An 18,388-nucleotide genomic window follows, 5' to 3' on the forward strand; every position below is an offset into this window, starting at 1 on the left:
CTTCAAATGATTTTGTAGGGTAGATCACTGTTCCCCAATCATAGAATGGTTTTTAGACTTTAGCATGTTTAATGACAGAAAATTTGTATTTGTATTTGGCTTGTGCAATTGCAGGTTTTAATTAAATATAAAGTATAACTTTTAATTTGTTTAAACTAGTGCTCTAATAACAAAAAAGTTTATACATGAGATATGTCATGGGTGATTAAAGGAGATTGGAAGTTAAATGGAAATGATCAAAGTCCAATCAAGTGATTAAATTGATTGACCACTATAAGCTAAGGATAATAAGTTTGTGGAATAGAGAAGGAGTATGAGGTGGGGATGAGGAGAGGTTGTGAGTTTGAAAACTTGTAAGGGCGTGATGGGTTGTTGTAGGAGGTATGTTCGTTTGACAAAACACTGGTAGATGCGTGTATGCACCTCTTTTTAATTTAAGATTTTGAAAGTAATTCATGTATCAATTATCATGTAACACCATTGTGAGTAACTACAAAAGAGATATGACTTGTACCAAGTAAATAGGAAAAAATAAACTTTGATCTATCATCATTATTGTCATGAAACTAACAACTCCCTTCAATAGTAAATAGAATCACACAAGTAACCAACCATGTGTTTTTATCTACTAACTTCCCATATAGTTGTAGTCATTTATAATCGATTAATCATTGTCAACTCTTCAATCAATCACCCTACATAAAACACTGTAACAAGATTCATCGTCTCACTACAAAAACCATCAAATCACTAGTAACTTTGTATATCTTTCTAATAACAATCTCTTACTTGCCAAAAACAACTTTCCTTATAAAAAACTTACATCTTATCACCTTTCTTTTACATTCATTCTTAGACGAAGGGTATTCATAGGCTCCAAATTTAACAATCGTTGTATGAATGTTATCCAGCAACATATTATATATTAATCGATGTTTGTTAGTTCTTATCAAAATCTCAACATAAAAAATAACTATCAAGAAACCTTAATCATTCAAATAGCAATGGATAAAGAACACCCAAAGTTGGCAACTTGGATCAAGTATATCAACCATAATAAAGTCTAATAAACATAGAAAAGCAAAAAGGTAATATCATAATTATTAATATATTCCAAACCAACCTTTTATCACAAGAGAAGAAAGTAATCCCCTAACTATTATGGTATCATATCATATCATATATTTATTCACATTATGAAATAAAATTAGTACGGAATAATTAATAATACTATTAATTGGGCAACCTCTTACTGCGGTGGAACATGCTTAAAGCTCAAGGTCCCTAAAAAGTTGGCTACTCCAACTCGTACAAGATATCACAGTCCCCTCGTGTGGGGGCTTTCACTTTTGATTTAATCCTTTGTCTTTGTCTTTCTTTTTCTTTAGATTAGATGAGATTGTAAGTTTAACAAAAAGTGGGAAAATGAAGGCAAGCAAGTGTAAACTTTAAAAAGGTTTAATGGGCATCTCTAACATTTTATGATCAGCCAAAGAAAAGGCATCAAATTCCTTGATAACATTCACAAGTGCGTGTTATATATATATAATTCGAATAAAGTAAAAGTTTTCCAGAATTGCTTTTTTGGCTTTCGAAGCTTTCGTTTTTATTTTTTTTTAATTATTCTTTTCTTCTTTCTTAGTTTGCCATCCTCGATTCGAAAGGGTAGAGAAGTTAAAGAAGATATTCTCTTGTTATGGAGTGAGTTCTTTACCTTCGAGGTTATGAGAGAAAAAACAATCTGATGCAGCAGGTGTACCACTTGAATGGTGCAAGTATTAAAATTTCGATCAATCGTCAATAGTTTTGTAAAACAACTTTATTAAAACTATTTTTCTGATATCGTGAGATGATTGGTGAATAGTAAAACTTCCAAGGCATGATATAATCCTGCAACACAAAGACATTCAACTATAATACGCCTGGTCTTGAAGAAATGTCTCATACGACTCCTGACATTAACATTTGCAGATCTGATAGATACAATGCAAGTGAAAATCCAGCAACAACAAGATATGAAGTTGGTCAGTTGTAAACTTGTCAAAAACTGACCAGCTTGAACAACCAAACTAGATTTTTTCTGCAAGACAAACAACCAAACTAATGACCCAACCCGACTAGACTCAAGCTGAACCCTCACACCTGATCCAAAAATTCTACCGTACTCGTAGTTGGCACTCATTAACATTAGTTATTGTTGGATACATGAAAATTAACCAACCAGGGAAAGACTACCTGGTTCATAAAATATTAGGCACTGATTTTACCCCAGAAAAGAATCAAGTTAAATCTACCTTTCACTAAAGCCGAGAGTAAACCAGAAATCCAAACTCAAAAAGCAATTATAGCCCAATAAAATAAAGGATTATCGATTCATAAAAAGAGGCAATTGCTGATAATTTGAATCCAAAGAACAGGGTAATTTCCAAGAAAAGGTAAGGAAGAAAAAACTGGATTGATGCGCCAATCTGCAGGCTGTTTTGGAATCAACCTGTACTTGAGCAATGTTGGAACACAAAAACTGACACAAAGTACTCATATTCTTACAAGATACAAACATGTTTTTCTCCCCCCATAGCCTACAAAATCCAAGACTATAACCTACACTAAGAGATCTATTTTCAACATACAAGCATTATTCATATGCAAACACAAACATACATTGAGCTCTCAGAATGTTTTCACCAGCATCAGTATCTGGACCGACTTCTGCGCCTGCAAGACAAATAAAAGTGTACCCCATTTAAGTCACCAATAGCTCGACAAATGATCGAGAAAAAAAAGGAAAGAGTTGTCGTTTTAGAAGAATAAAGAAAGAAAGTGCCATTGTTGACCTTGGAGAGCGTGAAGGAGAACGTGAACGGGAATGAGATCGAGAACGCGAGGGAGAACGACTACGAGAGCGGGAATGAGAACGGTGTCTCCTTGAACTCCTTCCCCTACTTGGACTTCTGCTGTATCTGTGTCGTCTGCAAAAACCACACACATCTTACTCCTTAAGGTACATATGTGAACAATATGCATTGACTGGACCTTAACAAAGGATAATTACTACCAACTAAGAATTCAAAAGACCATAGGTAATCTATTAACAGAAAAAGAACATAAGCCCATGAATCATTTTCTCATTTGCCAAGTAAAATTTCAAACAAGTACCATTAATCTTTAAGTCGCCTACAGAATAAAAATTAATTGAATTAAAGACTCCGCTCGATTCCCTTAGATTCAGACATATTCAGCTAAGAGAGAATAAGAAAATAAGTTTTGATGACTTCAGTTCAGGTCTACAAGTTCAGAAGCAGCAGCAATCCAAACTTGTAGCAAGCAATAGAACTAACCTCTCAGTGGACTACCCATCTGCTTGGGAGGAAGGAATAGCAAGGTAACTAAAATGGATCACATATCCTATCGGTGCTCAAGCTTTAACAGCAGAATTTCTAGATGTTTTAACAATCTAAAGTACAATGCCCTCTCACAGCGCACCTACATAGAACCTAACAGGCTACCACCACACAACCGTTATTAATAAGCTTCGATCCAGGTCTCCCCAGAATTCCGCACTTTCCCTAATACTACAATTGGGGCAACATTAGCACAGTAATCAATGCAGCTCCACGACAAATTTTTCTATCTTGCTATCCTCGTCGACAAATTTCTATCATTTCTACCATCATCTCTCTGCATCTAGAACTCACAAGTTCGTAAGGTTCATAAGCTGAGCTGCAGAAACTATTGCTTAATTTGGCAGAACTCACAATGCAGCAAAGTGAAAAATTGATCAATCTCATAACCTTGACAATATTCTACCAGAATCGACCCAAATCAAGACAAAACACGTAGTCACACATCCCACAGGGGGAAAAACCCACTTTTCAGGTAGTCTAAAGAGAAAAACTGAAAAAGTGGCTGATTATTGGAACCAAAATGAAATTAATTGAAACTCTGTACATAGAGACATGATGACAACAAGCACATAGTCAAAAACAAGCAAAACTTTTATTTTCACCAGGTACCAACATTAGTACATTATTGTATGCTTCACCAAATAATTTGCCTATGGCCAAATTTTGAAATTTAAGTATCATTTCAAACTCTGGATATGCCCAGATTCTTATGTGAGAATCCAAAGAATTTAGAATTGGATTTGGGCAACCTCCCTTGTTCCATACTTCCATCCAAGAAATAACACTATTATGTACTAAGATCTCTCTCTCTCTCTCTCTCTCTCTCTCTCTCTCTCTCTCTCTCTCTCTCTCTCTCTCTCTCTCTCTCTTCAACAGGCAATGCATCTTCATTGTTGAATCTTCCCAGACTATCTACTCTCTCTAGCATCTGATTATATCTGCAAACCAGCTACTCCTGTCGTCATTTTTTTACGTTGACGGGATATAATCCATTTCAATATTTGATAAATTAAATTAGACTAGAATTACTTCTGTCGAGTTTCAGACCTAAATTAATAAAAAATAAAATAAAAAATAAAAAAATAGCAGCAAACTATATAAACTAAGAAGAAAGTAATCATATCAAAGACATGAACTAGTCCTGAAATTAAATTTATGTGGAAGAATGTCTTTACACATTATTAGAGACAACAGGAACTAAATCTGACCAGCGGTAGTGATGACCTAAATCAATAACTTTATACTTTGATAAATAAGACATCTACAACTTATCTAAATGAGAGAAGGAAAAGTGGTTAAACATAAATGATGCAATTTTGATTGCTGATTGTTGTAATTCACTTTAAATGCAAACAAATCAGCAAAATTCACATGCCACAGGAAAAAAAAAAAAAAAAAAAAAAAAAAAAAAAAAAAAAAAAAAAACTCTACATGGAAAGCAGAGTAGGGATTTGATTTGATTTGATATTGAAAAGCAATCCTAGTGTAGAGTTGGCAAATAGGTTGCATCGTGTTAAATTTGTGTCAGGTTGACAGGTGAACTCCCCCCCCCCCCCTCCTCTCATAACCCTAACCAGGCCCCGTTTAATAAATAGGTTGGATACCCAACTCCGATTAAAATTGACTGGCAACCCAACCTTTCCACCAGTAAATAGGTTAACCAACCCATTTATTAAACAAACATTAATATAAACCAAACAAATTAACATGGTAAATTAACCACACTATCTGAACTAATTTCAAGTCCAAAAAGGGCCACAATTAGCCACAAAAATCTGTAATTTACATTACTCAGAAGACACCTTTTACTATTACCAGCCACACTAAAATTATCAACAGTAGCTAGCAAGTACACAGGTTGTCATGTCAAAATTGGGTTTAAAAGTTCAACCCTAAGCCAACTCATTTAATAAAATAGTCATGTTGTTGATTCGACTCAATAAATTATACAAGTTGAAAACCTTAAACCCAAACCTGCTAATTCTGGTTCAGGTTAGACTTTACCACCTTAACCTAGTGTAGCATAAAGTTAACTGATGTAAATGTTAAAAATCACCCATTTTCTTTAAATCACCATTTTCTTAAAAGTCACCCTTCTGTAGGTCAGCTTATATTGGTTCTTTGTTATCATTTTCATGGTAACTACCACTAGAACTCTTTCCCCCCCTTTACATAAAACTACAAGCATACCTGTATGTGAGTGTGTCTAATTGTTAAGTATGTTATCAGGTCAAAATACATTTTATTAGCCCTAGAAGATTATAATAAAATTATTTGAACTGGATTAATAGAAGAATTGAAAAAAAAAAAAAATAATAATAAGGACAAAGTCTTTCATACTAAATCTGGACTTATTAAGTCCAATTCAATCCATCCAATTTAAATTCCTAATAAGATCCATATATAGAATTGAATGGCCTACTACATGAAAGAAATTATTAACGCCATTTAACAAATCAGTTTACTTATCCACGGAGATCCAAAGATAAAACTTTGCCCAATTGACCCTAAGATCGTAATAAAAGGAAATTTCTGACAAAAAAATTAGAACAAAATATATAATAAGCTACCTCCGAGGGGATCGGCTGTAGCTCCTACTACGGCTTCGTCGTCTACTTCGACTCAAACGACTAGTCTCTGCCAACTTTTCAAGCCTCTGTTTCTCTTGCTCTTTTTTCTTAGCCATCTCTACAGCAGCATCCTTTTTAACTGCAGGGACAACCATAAAAGAAACTTAAGTCTAAAAAGGAAAATATAATGTAAACTGCACAGCATATTTTTTTTTTAAAAAAGAAAAAAAAACTCCTTGACTAACAAAGAATTAAAGACACAAACTTGGACCATACTTTGTTTATTCAGTTGCTTGCTCATGATCCTTTTAAGCCTCTCTTGCGGTGTTTCCTTCTTTTCACCCTGTGGTTGCTTTGATGGAGCCCCTGTGGCTCCCTTTAGTTTGGCTAATGCCGAGGATGTGCTGAAATTCAAGAGAAACAACCAATCAGTAACAAGTAAATCTAACATGCCAAATCACTAACAAGGTCATATGGGGCAAAAGCAAGAATATAATAAGTGCAGTTGAACTTGAACATGAATGAAAACCACAACTTGCAGACCACAGGAATTTAAAGCATACCTTACTGGGGGCTTTATCACTTTAGCATTCTTTTCTTTCTCAAGTGATGCACCAGAAGCAGGATCAACATGTAATGCCTCAAGGATACGGACTGATGAAGTTCTGCAGAAAATTGCAAAAATTAGAGACTAGCATAGGAATGAGGGATTCTGAAGTGTTACAAGTCCATTTCAGGGGAAATTCAGCTTCAAAAACAAAGCTTCCTTCCCCAAAATTATGTTGGTAACCTAATCCTCATTTATTTAAAACCACAAAACTGTGTCCCAGGCAAATGGGAGATAATCTGCAGCAGAAAGACTGTCAAATCTATCTTGGAAGAGTAAAAGGTCCAGTGCTCCGACCGATTTAATACTTCAGCTTGAGGAGGAGATGGTGGTGGAGAGACTCCTTCCAGCTTAGGCTCTCTTCTGTCAGGAGAACCCCCAAACTCAGTGATGAATTCTATTTTGGGTGCCTTAGACTTGCTTCGATGATGGTCAGTTGAATGTCCACGACCGTGCCGCCTAGAATATGATGGGGAACGGGACCGTGATCTCGATCTACATCAGTAAAGTCAGTAATTAGCAAAGATGTCCTTGGTAAAGGCATTCTACATCACCAAACGCTGTCCACATACCTTCTAGAGCGAGGATAAGCATCATATGTAGGACTCCGCCTTGATTCTCTGTGTATAGATGTCCAATACAATCATAAGATACAGAGAATTACTTAAGAGATACCTGGATAATGCAAAAGGCAGCAATCATACCGATAAGGATCATGATGAAGAACACGGGTTCCAGTTACGCGTGCAGCCTCCCTTTCTTTCTCCCTTTCTAGCTGAGAAGCCTTCCTTCTCTCCTTACGACTCAATTTCCTCTGAAACAAACATATAAGAATTGATACAGGTAAAATACTGGTAAATATGTAACCTAGCTAATAAATACATTTTAAATCCAGACAACTGCACTTACAATTGCTGGATCTCCCTTAATCACTTCTTTTTGCCTCTTTTCTTCCTCTTTTGCCTTCTTATCCATATACACAAGCCAGCCATATCTTTTCACCCCAAAATCCTTAGCTATGGCTTCCATACGTTCATCACCACTATCATCACTGTTAAATTCATCATCATCATCATCATCCTCATCTTCTTCATCATCCTCATCATCATCTGAAGAAAGAATACCCTCTTTTCCATCCCCATCATATGAGAAGCCCACCTGAGAATAAGTACCCTTGACTGCAGGAGTTTGAGATGGATTCGATCTGCATAAAAATCCAACAAAATGTATTTTAAGTTTGAGAAATTACATGAGACAAGGCTAAGAGAGAAAATTACTGACAATGTAAACAGTGTCAAGCTACACAATCTTTCTACTGGTCTGCATGAAGGCAAAACTAGCACAGCATATGCCATTATGCCATAGCCACAGGCCCAAAATTCAAAGGTAACAAGTATACCAGTATACCACAAGTACCTTAAATTTGTATTCCGTTCTTGATGAATAATTATTTACCAAAGCATTTTGGCTCGATAATTTGTATGGTAACTTAGTTATGCTACACAGACCACAGCTTAGACTGCATATACTGATTAGAGTTGGAATTGCCAACAATTATCTCAATTTTACCATTTCTGCTCTCACCACCTGCCTATATGCACTCTTCCTAACTGTAACCATTATTGAGCATTTGAGCATTGTGCAACTTGGGAAAATGTAATGATGCATTGTTGAAGCCATCACATATAGAGAGCCATAAGAGGGAAGGGAGGGGGGAAAGACACTGGGAAAATCTAAGCAACAAAGTCGACCCATGTACACAAGTAGGAGGGAGACAGAAGTAAGCCAAGTCCACTACATGAGCAATAACAGAAGCGCAAGAACGTGTAGAAGAAAGATAGAGAATCACGTTAAAAAATACACAAGCAATAACAAAATTAGAACTAAGCACTTAATTTATTTATTATTCTCAGAATTTATAAATTACCAGTAGAGCATTATATTAGTGAGATGCTGGGAGCCTAGGATCAATTGAAAAATTATCATTCATTTTCAAAAATTAACTTGGTTGCATAGAGAAAGGGACACAAAGAAATCGAGATGATGTGTAAGTACACATAAACATTAAAGAGAAAATAAATGACCAAGATTATATAATTTCAAATATTAGGGAAAGGAATTCATGCCATTAGTTGAGGGGAGGTTGTTATCAATACATATTAGTCCTGTCATTCAGATGGTCATACTGGTGCAGAACATTGATTACCATTATGTTATTAAACTGCTAGCTTAAACATCCAGAAAGCATACATGTGTAGATGCCTCATGCCTGTCACCAAGATTATATGCAACAATATAAAGAGATAATGTAAAACCTGTCAAGAGCAAATGGCAACGCAAATTTTGCTTCCATTACTTGATTTACATGATCCAAACCCTCTTCATCTGTAACTGCTGACAGAAAAGGCTCAAATTATTCTCATAATAATTAGCAGCAAATAAATTGTTATTGATTAAGCAACGTGAACAAAATGCATTTTCATAATTGGCTTCACTGTTGAACAGAGTATGAATGATTGAGAAAAACATATGCCAAAATACTGTTTGTCTAATACACGTCAAGACATCTAAAAAGTACCGACATCCTCTACGTCGATGCTTAATTAAATCCCGATAACGCTCAAAATTTACAAACTCTTCTAATTCTTCTTCCTCCTCAGTCTTCTCTAGCTGACGAAATCGATGGGTCTCCGGATCACGGATAAAATCAAGAAGAGCACGCCCATCAAATCTGATTTACATAAAGGATTAATAAGTAAATAGTAATATAATTTGTAGGGAGGGTAGCATTGGCCAAAATTAAAACATCTTCAAGCCACACTACCTGTCAATCAAATTATCCTCTTTGCCATTCCAAGGAATCCTGCATAGCATATTTCAGGATATCAGCACAAGGACAAATATTTCTAGTACAGAGCCATAATTATGATGGTGATTTTGAAGAAATTTTCAGTCAATGAAAAAAATAAAATCAAGTAATACTACCTATCAAGATACACAATTTTTTTTTTTTTTTTTTTTTTTTGGGGGGGGGGGGGGGGGGGGGGGGAGGCATAACTTCTAACATTGAATTTTGTTTTAAATTGACCCTGAATTGCAAATTCGAAATGGACATCTTTCAAACAACTATTGGCACGATTATGGGTTGATAATAATCCCAATTAGAGGAAAAAATCAGACATTAACCAATTAAGTTGGACAGCAAGGAAGCAGATGCAATCAAGGCAAAGTAGCCTCGTATTTACCAGGATAAGACTTTTTCATGGAGTTCAAAAAAATAGTCTAATATGGAGTACTCTATTTATACATGTTATTATGAAACAGCAACACCCAAGACCAGGGCTACACAATTTTCCCTTCAAAAAGAGCGATTTTTTTTTTTCTTTTCCACACTTTTCCCCAAATATTAAAAAATGCATTCTACTGAGGATAAAACGTACTTAAGTAATAAATAAAAACAATTCTCAAGCTCCTTTTGATTAAGGAAAAAGTCACTCCCAAGTCTATATCAATTAATATCGTCCAGCAAGCAAGAAAGACAATATTTTGAAATCGACGTAATTCCAGCAGTTGATCACCTCATTCAAACTTTCAGTCTTCTAGTCTCTTATCCACAAAAGTAAAAGAACAATCTGAGACCTTGATTAAACTTAGAGCGGAGGTAAACAACAATAAGCAACATAAGCATCCTTGAAAATAATCACTTATCCATCCACAAATAGGCTGTTCTCAAAAGACACCCTGCTACTACTTGCAAAACAATCATGCCAAACGCAAGTAAGAAAATTCTAGGTGACTTCTAAGACAATCTGACGAAGAGCACTTCTCACCCAACATCATATAAAACATACACTCCTTAATAATTTGTACACGCTATACAAAATTTACTAAACAGTGAATAGAAAATGTAATTCAAGCCTGGTAAACTTTAAACCTCTTGAACGTGCCGGATAAGCAAAAATTAAATCCACAACCACCTATAAAAATAAAAATAAAATAAAATAAAACCTTAAAAACAACTTTATACTCATCCTAATCTTATTCCCTATTCCAATAATCAACACATTTCCAAAACTATGAACCAAATATTGTCGCAAAAATCAATGAGAAAACTCGTTTCTTATCTCACACACTCAAAGTAGAACATTAAAAACTGCTTTGGTCATTTTCTCTTCCTTCAGCTAAACGCAAATTTCGGATATCCGAAAATCAACAATCATAAACACTCTCACTCCCCTAAGCACTTCTATCAACCTCCGAACATATATTTTGATATTTTCCTCAACAAAATTAACCTCGATCAACAGTTGAATTTCTACACCAAAACCAGCTCATTTATTCAATGCATTCATCCTTCCTCCACCACCTTATCAAAAATCTTTGATATTAGGTTTCTAATTCATTCAATTACAACATATTGTCATACAAATTGCTAATTAACAGTGACATAAACCATAAAATAATCAAATTGGTTAGCAGAGGAGAGAGAAAAAAAAGAGAAAATCAAAAACTTACAGGCCCTGTTGATCCTGAGTGGCTTGATAAAGGCCATCATCGCGATAAGTGCGGCAACGAGAGCCGAGGATTTGGATAGACTGCTGAGGATCGCCGCGTCTCTTAGCCAAAAACAGCGCTCTTCGCTGCGCTCTTTTCCTTGCAGCATCCATCATGTCGTGCACTTTCTTCTCCGACCTACGCGCTTCGTGCCACATCTTTCCTCTCTCTCTCTCTTTCACTCAATCGAAATTTGCAGGTGTAATCGAATTAGGGGAAAACCAAACCCTAACCCTAGAAATAGAAATCGTCTTTCGATCAATTTTTCGGGGAAACGATGACCTCCCCTTCTATGTGGTTTTGGATTTCTGCTGTTTTTGGAATATCCGGTTTTCTGATGAGTCGATATTTTTGATAAACTACTCGGGTTAATATTTCGATTAATGCTAATTATACTCTGTAAAGCACGAAGTATTAAGGTATTTTCTACGGAGTATAATTGTAAATTTTAAATATTGTTTTTTGATGCGCTGCTCCCTTTTTGGACATCAGTTCTTATTGGGAATTAGAGGTGATCATTGGTTGGGTCGGGCCGGGTCTGGTCAAGTTCAAAAAATCAGCTCGTTTCTCAGGCCGGGTTATACTTTGGGCCAAAAAGTTCTATCCAAACCCGTCCAAAATGACCAGGCCAAGCGGCTTTTCGGACCAAATTCAGCTGGACCAAAAAAAAAAAAAAAAAACTAAATTTGCATAAAAATGATTTCGCAAGCCTGCCTAAAGTTTTTGAAAAATCAGGTCAGGCCGGAAAATTCCGCCCAAAATCGGACCAGGCCACATTTGATCAGCTCTACTCTGAACACCAAAAGAATACAGTGAAAACTAATTTTAATTGGTAAAATTAATCTTCATTTGAAATAACTACTTATATATCACTTTGTTATAAATCAGGTGAAGAGAATTGGGCTAAAATTTAAAATTTCCAAAGTTTGTAATGAATCAATGTCATGAGAAAGGTTATTATATACACCCGGGTGTACCGTACACCCATGAGTATTTGTTCTCGTTTTGATATTGTTTTTCATTTTATCATCAAATGAAGAGCAAAAACTAATTTTAAGTTAATTGGGTGTACGGTACAACCGGGTGTATAGTATATAATAAATTCTAATGGCGTGACTCATGATGATGAGCTAGCGGGCTACCTAAGTTTATTATTCTTTGTATATTATAGACAAAAGATTGAGAATTCATCAATAATAAGATGGATATGAATGAGGGCCTGTTCTGATTTACTGAACTGAACTGATTAGAGCTTAACTGAATTGAACTAAACTAAAACTAATATTTTATGAGAGAGGGAAATTAGAAACTGAATTAAACTAAAATTAAGCTGAAGGAACAGCCCAGAGCTCTATTAACTAAATTATTCACGACTCCATTACAAAATATGTATTTAAATTAGGTTTTGGGTGTCATGTTTTCGACTTGTCAATTTGGTGAACAACTCATTATAAAAAATCATGTGAACGGTGAACCGCTTTGAAGGTATCACCTTTTCAACTTGCAATAGCCTTTTTTAGTTATCTGATTATATAATAAGCTACTAACTGCTTCTAGCTGTATTCAAACAATGTGTCATTTATTCTAACAAATGTTATCTAGTCAAACACATTACATACTTCTTTGACTGAACTGAATTGTATCACTATTAATTGCGCTGCGCTACAGAAAAACGATCAAATAATACCATAACTAAGGGAAAATAAAATACAAAATGCACAAAATATCATCATTATTAAATGGAATGTTATTTGTCAACTTGATTTACGAGTCAGATTACAAAGCACATAACACATGTAAATCATTTAGAGGTATCATATTTTCAACCTAAAATATTCTTTTTCATATTTGATTATCTCTAATTTGTTAACTGTTTCCAACTGTCATCTAAATGTATAAAATCGTATTAAATGTGCAAATACACGTGTTTTATAAATGACTTGATATCAGCATTTAAGAGTGAAATAATTAACAGCCAATGAAGCATCGTGCATATAATTAGGTTAGATTGTCTTAAAACATTCTATAGTTCGTTAAGGTAGTTAAAAACCCTAGCTAACGAACCAATATAATACGGTACTTTTTTCACATTTTAGTTTATCGTTTTTGAAAACGACAATATATAAAACACAAACATACTGGTATATTTTGCCACTATTTCAATTCATAATGGACATCCAATATGACAGTTTTCAAACAAAATATTTATTGCTAATCAAGTCTAACTCTTGCTGCCAACTCAAACACGGTATATAATCTTAACTTGAATTGGAACGAAAGTGTGGCTAACTGGATATGTATTTAAAATGTCCTTGAATATATTGCTTGAGACAATCTCCATGCACATGCATTAAAATTACAATCTATAAAATTAAGATAACCAGATGTCATAATCTTAACCCCTAATTTAAGACTTCTTACAAATTAATCATCATTGCTAATACTAATATCATACCATACTATACTATACAAACCAATTGAGATGACCACACCATCAATTATGCCGGCCATGGAGCAAAAGTTTTTACAACATAAAAAGTCTTTCCTTTGAAAGCAAACCAATAGCAAGTTGACACTAATGATAATGACTATTAATTATACTCCATTACCTTAAACTTAAACCTCTTTAGGCGATACCCCAGCCTAACAGCCTACATTATATTATATTATTACAACAAATTTTCCAATACTATTTTCAAAATTAACCCAATATACTCTTCCCCCACATACTCCGTAATTCATAAAACCCCGTAATTAAATCACAAATTTTTTTAAAAAAACTGTTTTACCATCATAAAACCACCTTAAATATGTTTGGCCAAAGGGAAAGAGAATATTGGAATACGATCACGTACTTGCAATGACTCATACAAGGGTTTGTTTGTTCACCTTAATCAAAATAAGTTTGGGTAACATAAATTCTTATCAAAGGTTAATAAAGGTTACTCCTACTCAAGTTAAAATCAGAACTAAAAGTTTAATAATGTCTAACAAATTTTATTCACTTCAGTTCAATCCAGTACGATGCAGTTTTCAAATAATGAAAATAATGTGATGAATATGTTACACCTTAATGACTAAGTCTTAAGGTAATAAGGCGTTACAATACTTTCTTTTTTTTTTGACGGGACTTTTTTTTTTGACGGGAATAAGGCGTTACAATACTACATATACTAAACTTGAACAAAAAGGGCAAGACAGGTCATTATGACGAAATGAACCAACTACACCATATGAAACACCCCCTTTCCTCCTCCTATATAAAGAGTGATGCTTAACCCTCATTTTCTCTCTCCTCATTATACTTCCTTCCTCCGCTCCCCTCTCAAAAATCACCTGCACCCTCCCCCTCATGGGGACCCAGACCGCCTTAACCCAACCCAAGCGCAACCCACCAAGGCGGAAAGCCACCCCGCTCGTGAAGCAGAATTCATGGTCACCTGACTCAGCCCGAGAAGAATTATGGCTCCGTCGCAAAGAACAGATTGGACGACGTCGTAGCAAGAGTCTTACTGACGAGGATTTGGAAGAGCTCAAAGCCTGTTTTGAACTCGGGTTTAGGTTTGACCCGAATGAGCCTCTACCCGATCAGAGGCTATCCAGTACTCTCCCTGCTTTGGAATTTTACTATGCTGTTAACAAGAACTACAACGACACCGTTTTGAAGTCCAATAAGTCGTCATCTTCTTCCTTGTCGTCGCAAACTGGTACTGCTTCGTCGTCGGAAAGTGATCTTTCTCTCTCCTCTCCTATTGGCAGCCCTCTCATTATTTGCCCTGGTAATTAATTCCTTTCTTTCATCATTTAGAGCATCTCCAATGGTTGTAGCTAGAGACTTGCTTGCAATTACAATAATTCCCTAGCTATTAGCTTGACCATTGGAGCTAGAAAACTCAATTAGCTTGGCTAAGCAAATTAGCTTTAATTTGCTTGGGAATTAAACTTGCCAAAATGAAAATGCTCATTGCACCAATTAAGCTATTTCTATGTATTTTCTATCCAACAACTACTACTAAGCTAATAGCTAGCTATTAGAGCAAAAAGTAGCTAAAATAATAATTAGCTTAAAAGCTTATGTGGCATGACAAACTAATTGTCAAATTAGCTTGCCATTGAAGTTGCTCTTATTAATTTAATTCCATAATTTAACGTCAGTTTTATTTTCCGTCGATTTTTTCATGTGTTGGAATTTTTCTCTTGTTGTTGTGTTAAGAGTTTTTAATGTGTGCGTTTTGATTAATTTTTTGGTTAAAAAAAAAATATAATTAAAATTAAAATTAATGAAGCGAGATTTCCGGCGCATATTCATGATTACTTTCTTAGTTGTGTCACGAATTATGCCCCTTCCTTTAATACAACAATCATAGCGTATAATGTATGGTTTTTATTTCCATTACTTATTAATTTGAGTTATTGTATGAAACAAGTTAATTCGAATATTCGGATTTTAAACCATAAAGTACTCAATATATTAATTGTGTTAAAAGTTGAAAGTTTGGTGCAATTTAAAGGAAGTCGTTTGAATTTCAAATGTAGTTGATTGTCCAAATTTAATGCTCTTAATTGATAATAGAATATCATTTGCTAATCAGCTATTTGGAAATTAAAATGAAAATATTAAATTTAATTATATAGTGAAATAAACTGCTGGAAGTTTAGTGAAGTAACATTTACATAAAATGGAACTTTGTGGAATACAATTAGACTTTTTAATAATGGTGATAATTCGTATGTAGTGTGACTCATATTCATCATAACTCAACATGTACATTTAAATTTATTTTTTTCCATCTAATGAATGAATTTTGAGATTGAACCGTAACATTTACGGAGTATTAAGATTTTTTAATTGAAAAAGGAAATACTAATGTGAATGAAGTAATCATACAAGTCGTATCCTTAATGAAGATATTAAATGTACGTAATTTTAAAAAAGGTACATTTATATAAACTACGCGGAGTAATATATTTATGACAAAATCTCATGCATTTAATGTTATAGAATGTTTATTTGGAATTTTACGAATTACAAAGTACTTCTTTATGGTTATACATCCAGGTTTAAACACAATCGTACCAACTCATAATATGTACTTGTTATAGTAGGAGCATTAGCAAAGTAAATTATTAGACATGCTCTTTATTTGACATTCTCCCTAAATGCATGCCAATTAGATTATCATTATTGTTTGCACAATTAGACATCCAACCCATAGTCACGACAATGTTGTACTCCATTTATGCATGCAATCGGATCGAATCTTGGCCGGAAATTAGAGAAACCGTGATTTGAATTTTTTACCCCTCGCTCAAAACAAATAAATATGTCCCAGTATTTTACAAGTGAAATAAGGTTATTTAATTATATTAACTAATTAATTACAATACTTTATTGGGGGTTATTGGGGTCAGGCCCCAAATGGCCCCGATAAAAGATCCCCCTTTGCATGCAATGATGCGATAACTTTCATCACTCTTGTTGCACCTCATATAGTCATATGTACCAATTACCAAATGTTCAATGTGGACTATGCTGAGTAAGTTAACAACGTTTTTTTTTGCTCAGCTAATTACGATGTCGATAATGATGGATTATAATACATGATCGATTATGCAGGCGATGATCCGAAGACAATTAAGACAAGGCTGAGGCATTGGGCACAGGTGGTTGCTTGTTCGGTGAAGCACTCATGGTGATGAAGCTGCTTAAAGGGGGGTTAATTAGTGTTGTGCATAACCAGGAACAACAATATAGCTTATATTTAGCAAAATTAACCCAAACAACCTTAGACAAAATGGAGATATATTGACCAGTTTAATTTTATATGCCAAGCTTAACAGTGTAACTAATCTCAGTTCTCATCTATTTTTTCCTTTATGGCAAAAAGGAAAAACTATAGTTAGATGTTATGTATCTCTATTGATGTGAACCAAATTTTGGTCAATTTATAATATCGTAATTTTTAGTGGGTCTTAATTTTAATGGGTTACATTATATTATTCTTTCGTTGGTTGTGGTTTAAATTAATTTTTGAAAAAAAAAGGGGTTTTGATTTTAAAATCCAACAAAAGAAACTTTGATTTGTGAGGTGGCAAATAGTGAAAATGGGTTCCATTTCAAAAATACAGCTGGGTTTCTGAGCTGTTAAAGTGATTGCTTTGCATGACTATGCAAGATATTCTGTCAAATGGAGTAGTACGTAGTAGTATAATGTATAAACATAGTCGTTCTCAACACCATAAAGTCTAGCAAATAATCATTGGGTGTTTGGATTTAATAGTTTATGGGGTCTTGATGGAATCTTTGAGTCCAAGTGTTGTAGGCAGCTAAAGGCGCGATATACATTTGCCATATACATGTATTATACTAGTACATACAGGTGTTGTGAAAATGTTACTCCATATTAGTATCGTAGATGCTGGAAAATAACGTGGTTCTCAGCTTCTCTCACTACTTATTCCTTCTCTTTCACTTACTTCTCATTGAATGTACATGCATGTCGATGATGATTTTGGACTAATTATTCATGGTGCAATTAAAACTACGTTATCTTTAGTTTATCACCAGTTGTATAGAGTTTTGTATTAGCAACAGTTATATTCATAATATACAACTTAGGATGAATCTAACAAAAGCTCTATCACTTGATTCACTTTTGTTTTCAGATATATCCCTCAACTGTGGTCAAATGCTATACAAAAATGGATATTAAAATCATACCATAAAATTTTTTAGACTTGAACACCATATATTTTGTTAAGTGAACATGCCCTTAGTTGTATCAACATTCCTTTTTTGGAAATTATACTTGTGGAAGGTAAAGTAATAATGAAGATCATTTTATACTATAGTTCTTAAATATTTAATTGAATCGAATTTTTTCTTCTTTCCCATACTTGCTCTCATTTTACCATATATTTCTCCCAACTATTGATGCAACCCGTGCATTGACTAGTTTGATTGCAAGCTCTTAATGAAAGGTTTGATTATGAGTGTAATTGAATAGAGCAACCTTTTTTTCTTCTTTGGTTGGTAAAAGCTCAAAGTCGTGAAAACCCAACAATATTTAAGCAGAACAAGCTTAAGTGTAAAAGATAAAACACAATTATTAGAATAAAACGTAACTATAAGTGCTTGTTTGGTTGCCTCTAGTTTCCATAGGCACTCAAAAGTCCCATGAATTTCCTTTTGGGTATGTTGTTTGGTTAAAATTAAAAAGCAAAAATGGAGGAAGTTACAATTCATGGGAATT

The 18,388-nt window shown here is 34.4% G+C and overlaps 2 protein-coding genes across 2 annotated transcripts; one reads left to right on the top strand and one right to left on the bottom strand.

Annotated features, from left to right (window-relative positions):
- Positions 1-2,422: 2,422 nt before the first annotated feature.
- LOC145561928 (uncharacterized) lies at positions 2,423-11,513 on the bottom strand. The gene is made up of 13 exons (XM_081622061.1): positions 11,097-11,513; positions 9,406-9,444; positions 9,164-9,312; positions 8,897-8,972; positions 7,491-7,785; positions 7,286-7,395; positions 7,154-7,201; positions 6,879-7,076; positions 6,538-6,639; positions 6,251-6,378; positions 5,975-6,113; positions 2,835-2,969; positions 2,423-2,715 (listed from the first exon to the last, which is right to left on the bottom strand). The coding sequence occupies exons 1-13, from the start codon at positions 11,291-11,293 to the stop codon at positions 2,691-2,693; spliced, it is 1,641 nt and encodes a 546-aa protein (XP_081478187.1). The 5' UTR covers positions 11,294-11,513; the 3' UTR covers positions 2,423-2,690.
- Positions 11,514-14,467: 2,954 nt separating this feature from the next.
- Positions 14,468-17,119, top strand: LOC145563091 (uncharacterized). The gene is made up of 2 exons (XM_081623503.1): positions 14,468-14,914; positions 16,753-17,119. Exons 1-2 carry the CDS (start codon positions 14,488-14,490, stop codon positions 16,830-16,832), a joined length of 507 nt encoding a protein of 168 aa, XP_081479629.1. The 5' UTR covers positions 14,468-14,487; the 3' UTR covers positions 16,833-17,119.
- Positions 17,120-18,388: the final 1,269 nt, after the last annotated feature.

The sequence above is a fragment of the Chenopodium album genome, chromosome 10 (genome assembly GCF_948465745.1).
Source record: "Chenopodium album chromosome 10, dcCheAlbu1.1, whole genome shotgun sequence".
Taxonomy (NCBI): domain Eukaryota; kingdom Viridiplantae; phylum Streptophyta; class Magnoliopsida; order Caryophyllales; family Amaranthaceae; genus Chenopodium; species Chenopodium album.

Coding starts and splice junctions, on each gene's coding strand:
- LOC145561928 (XM_081622061.1), bottom strand. CDS start 11,293: ATGTGGCACGAAGCGCGTAGGTCGGAGAAGAAAGTGCACGACATGATG. Junction 7,786..8,896: donor TTGCCATTTGCTCTTGACAG/GTTTTACATTAT, acceptor ATTTTTATGCAG/ATCGAATCCATCTCAAACTC. Junction 6,114..6,250: donor CAAGCAACTGAATAAACAAA/GTATGGTCCAAG, acceptor TTGTCCCTGCAG/TTAAAAAGGATGCTGCTGTA.
- LOC145563091 (XM_081623503.1), top strand. CDS start 14,488: ATGGGGACCCAGACCGCCTTAACCCAACCCAAGCGCAACCCACCAAGG. Junction 14,915..16,752: donor CCCTCTCATTATTTGCCCTG/GTAATTAATTCC, acceptor TCGATTATGCAG/GCGATGATCCGAAGACAATT.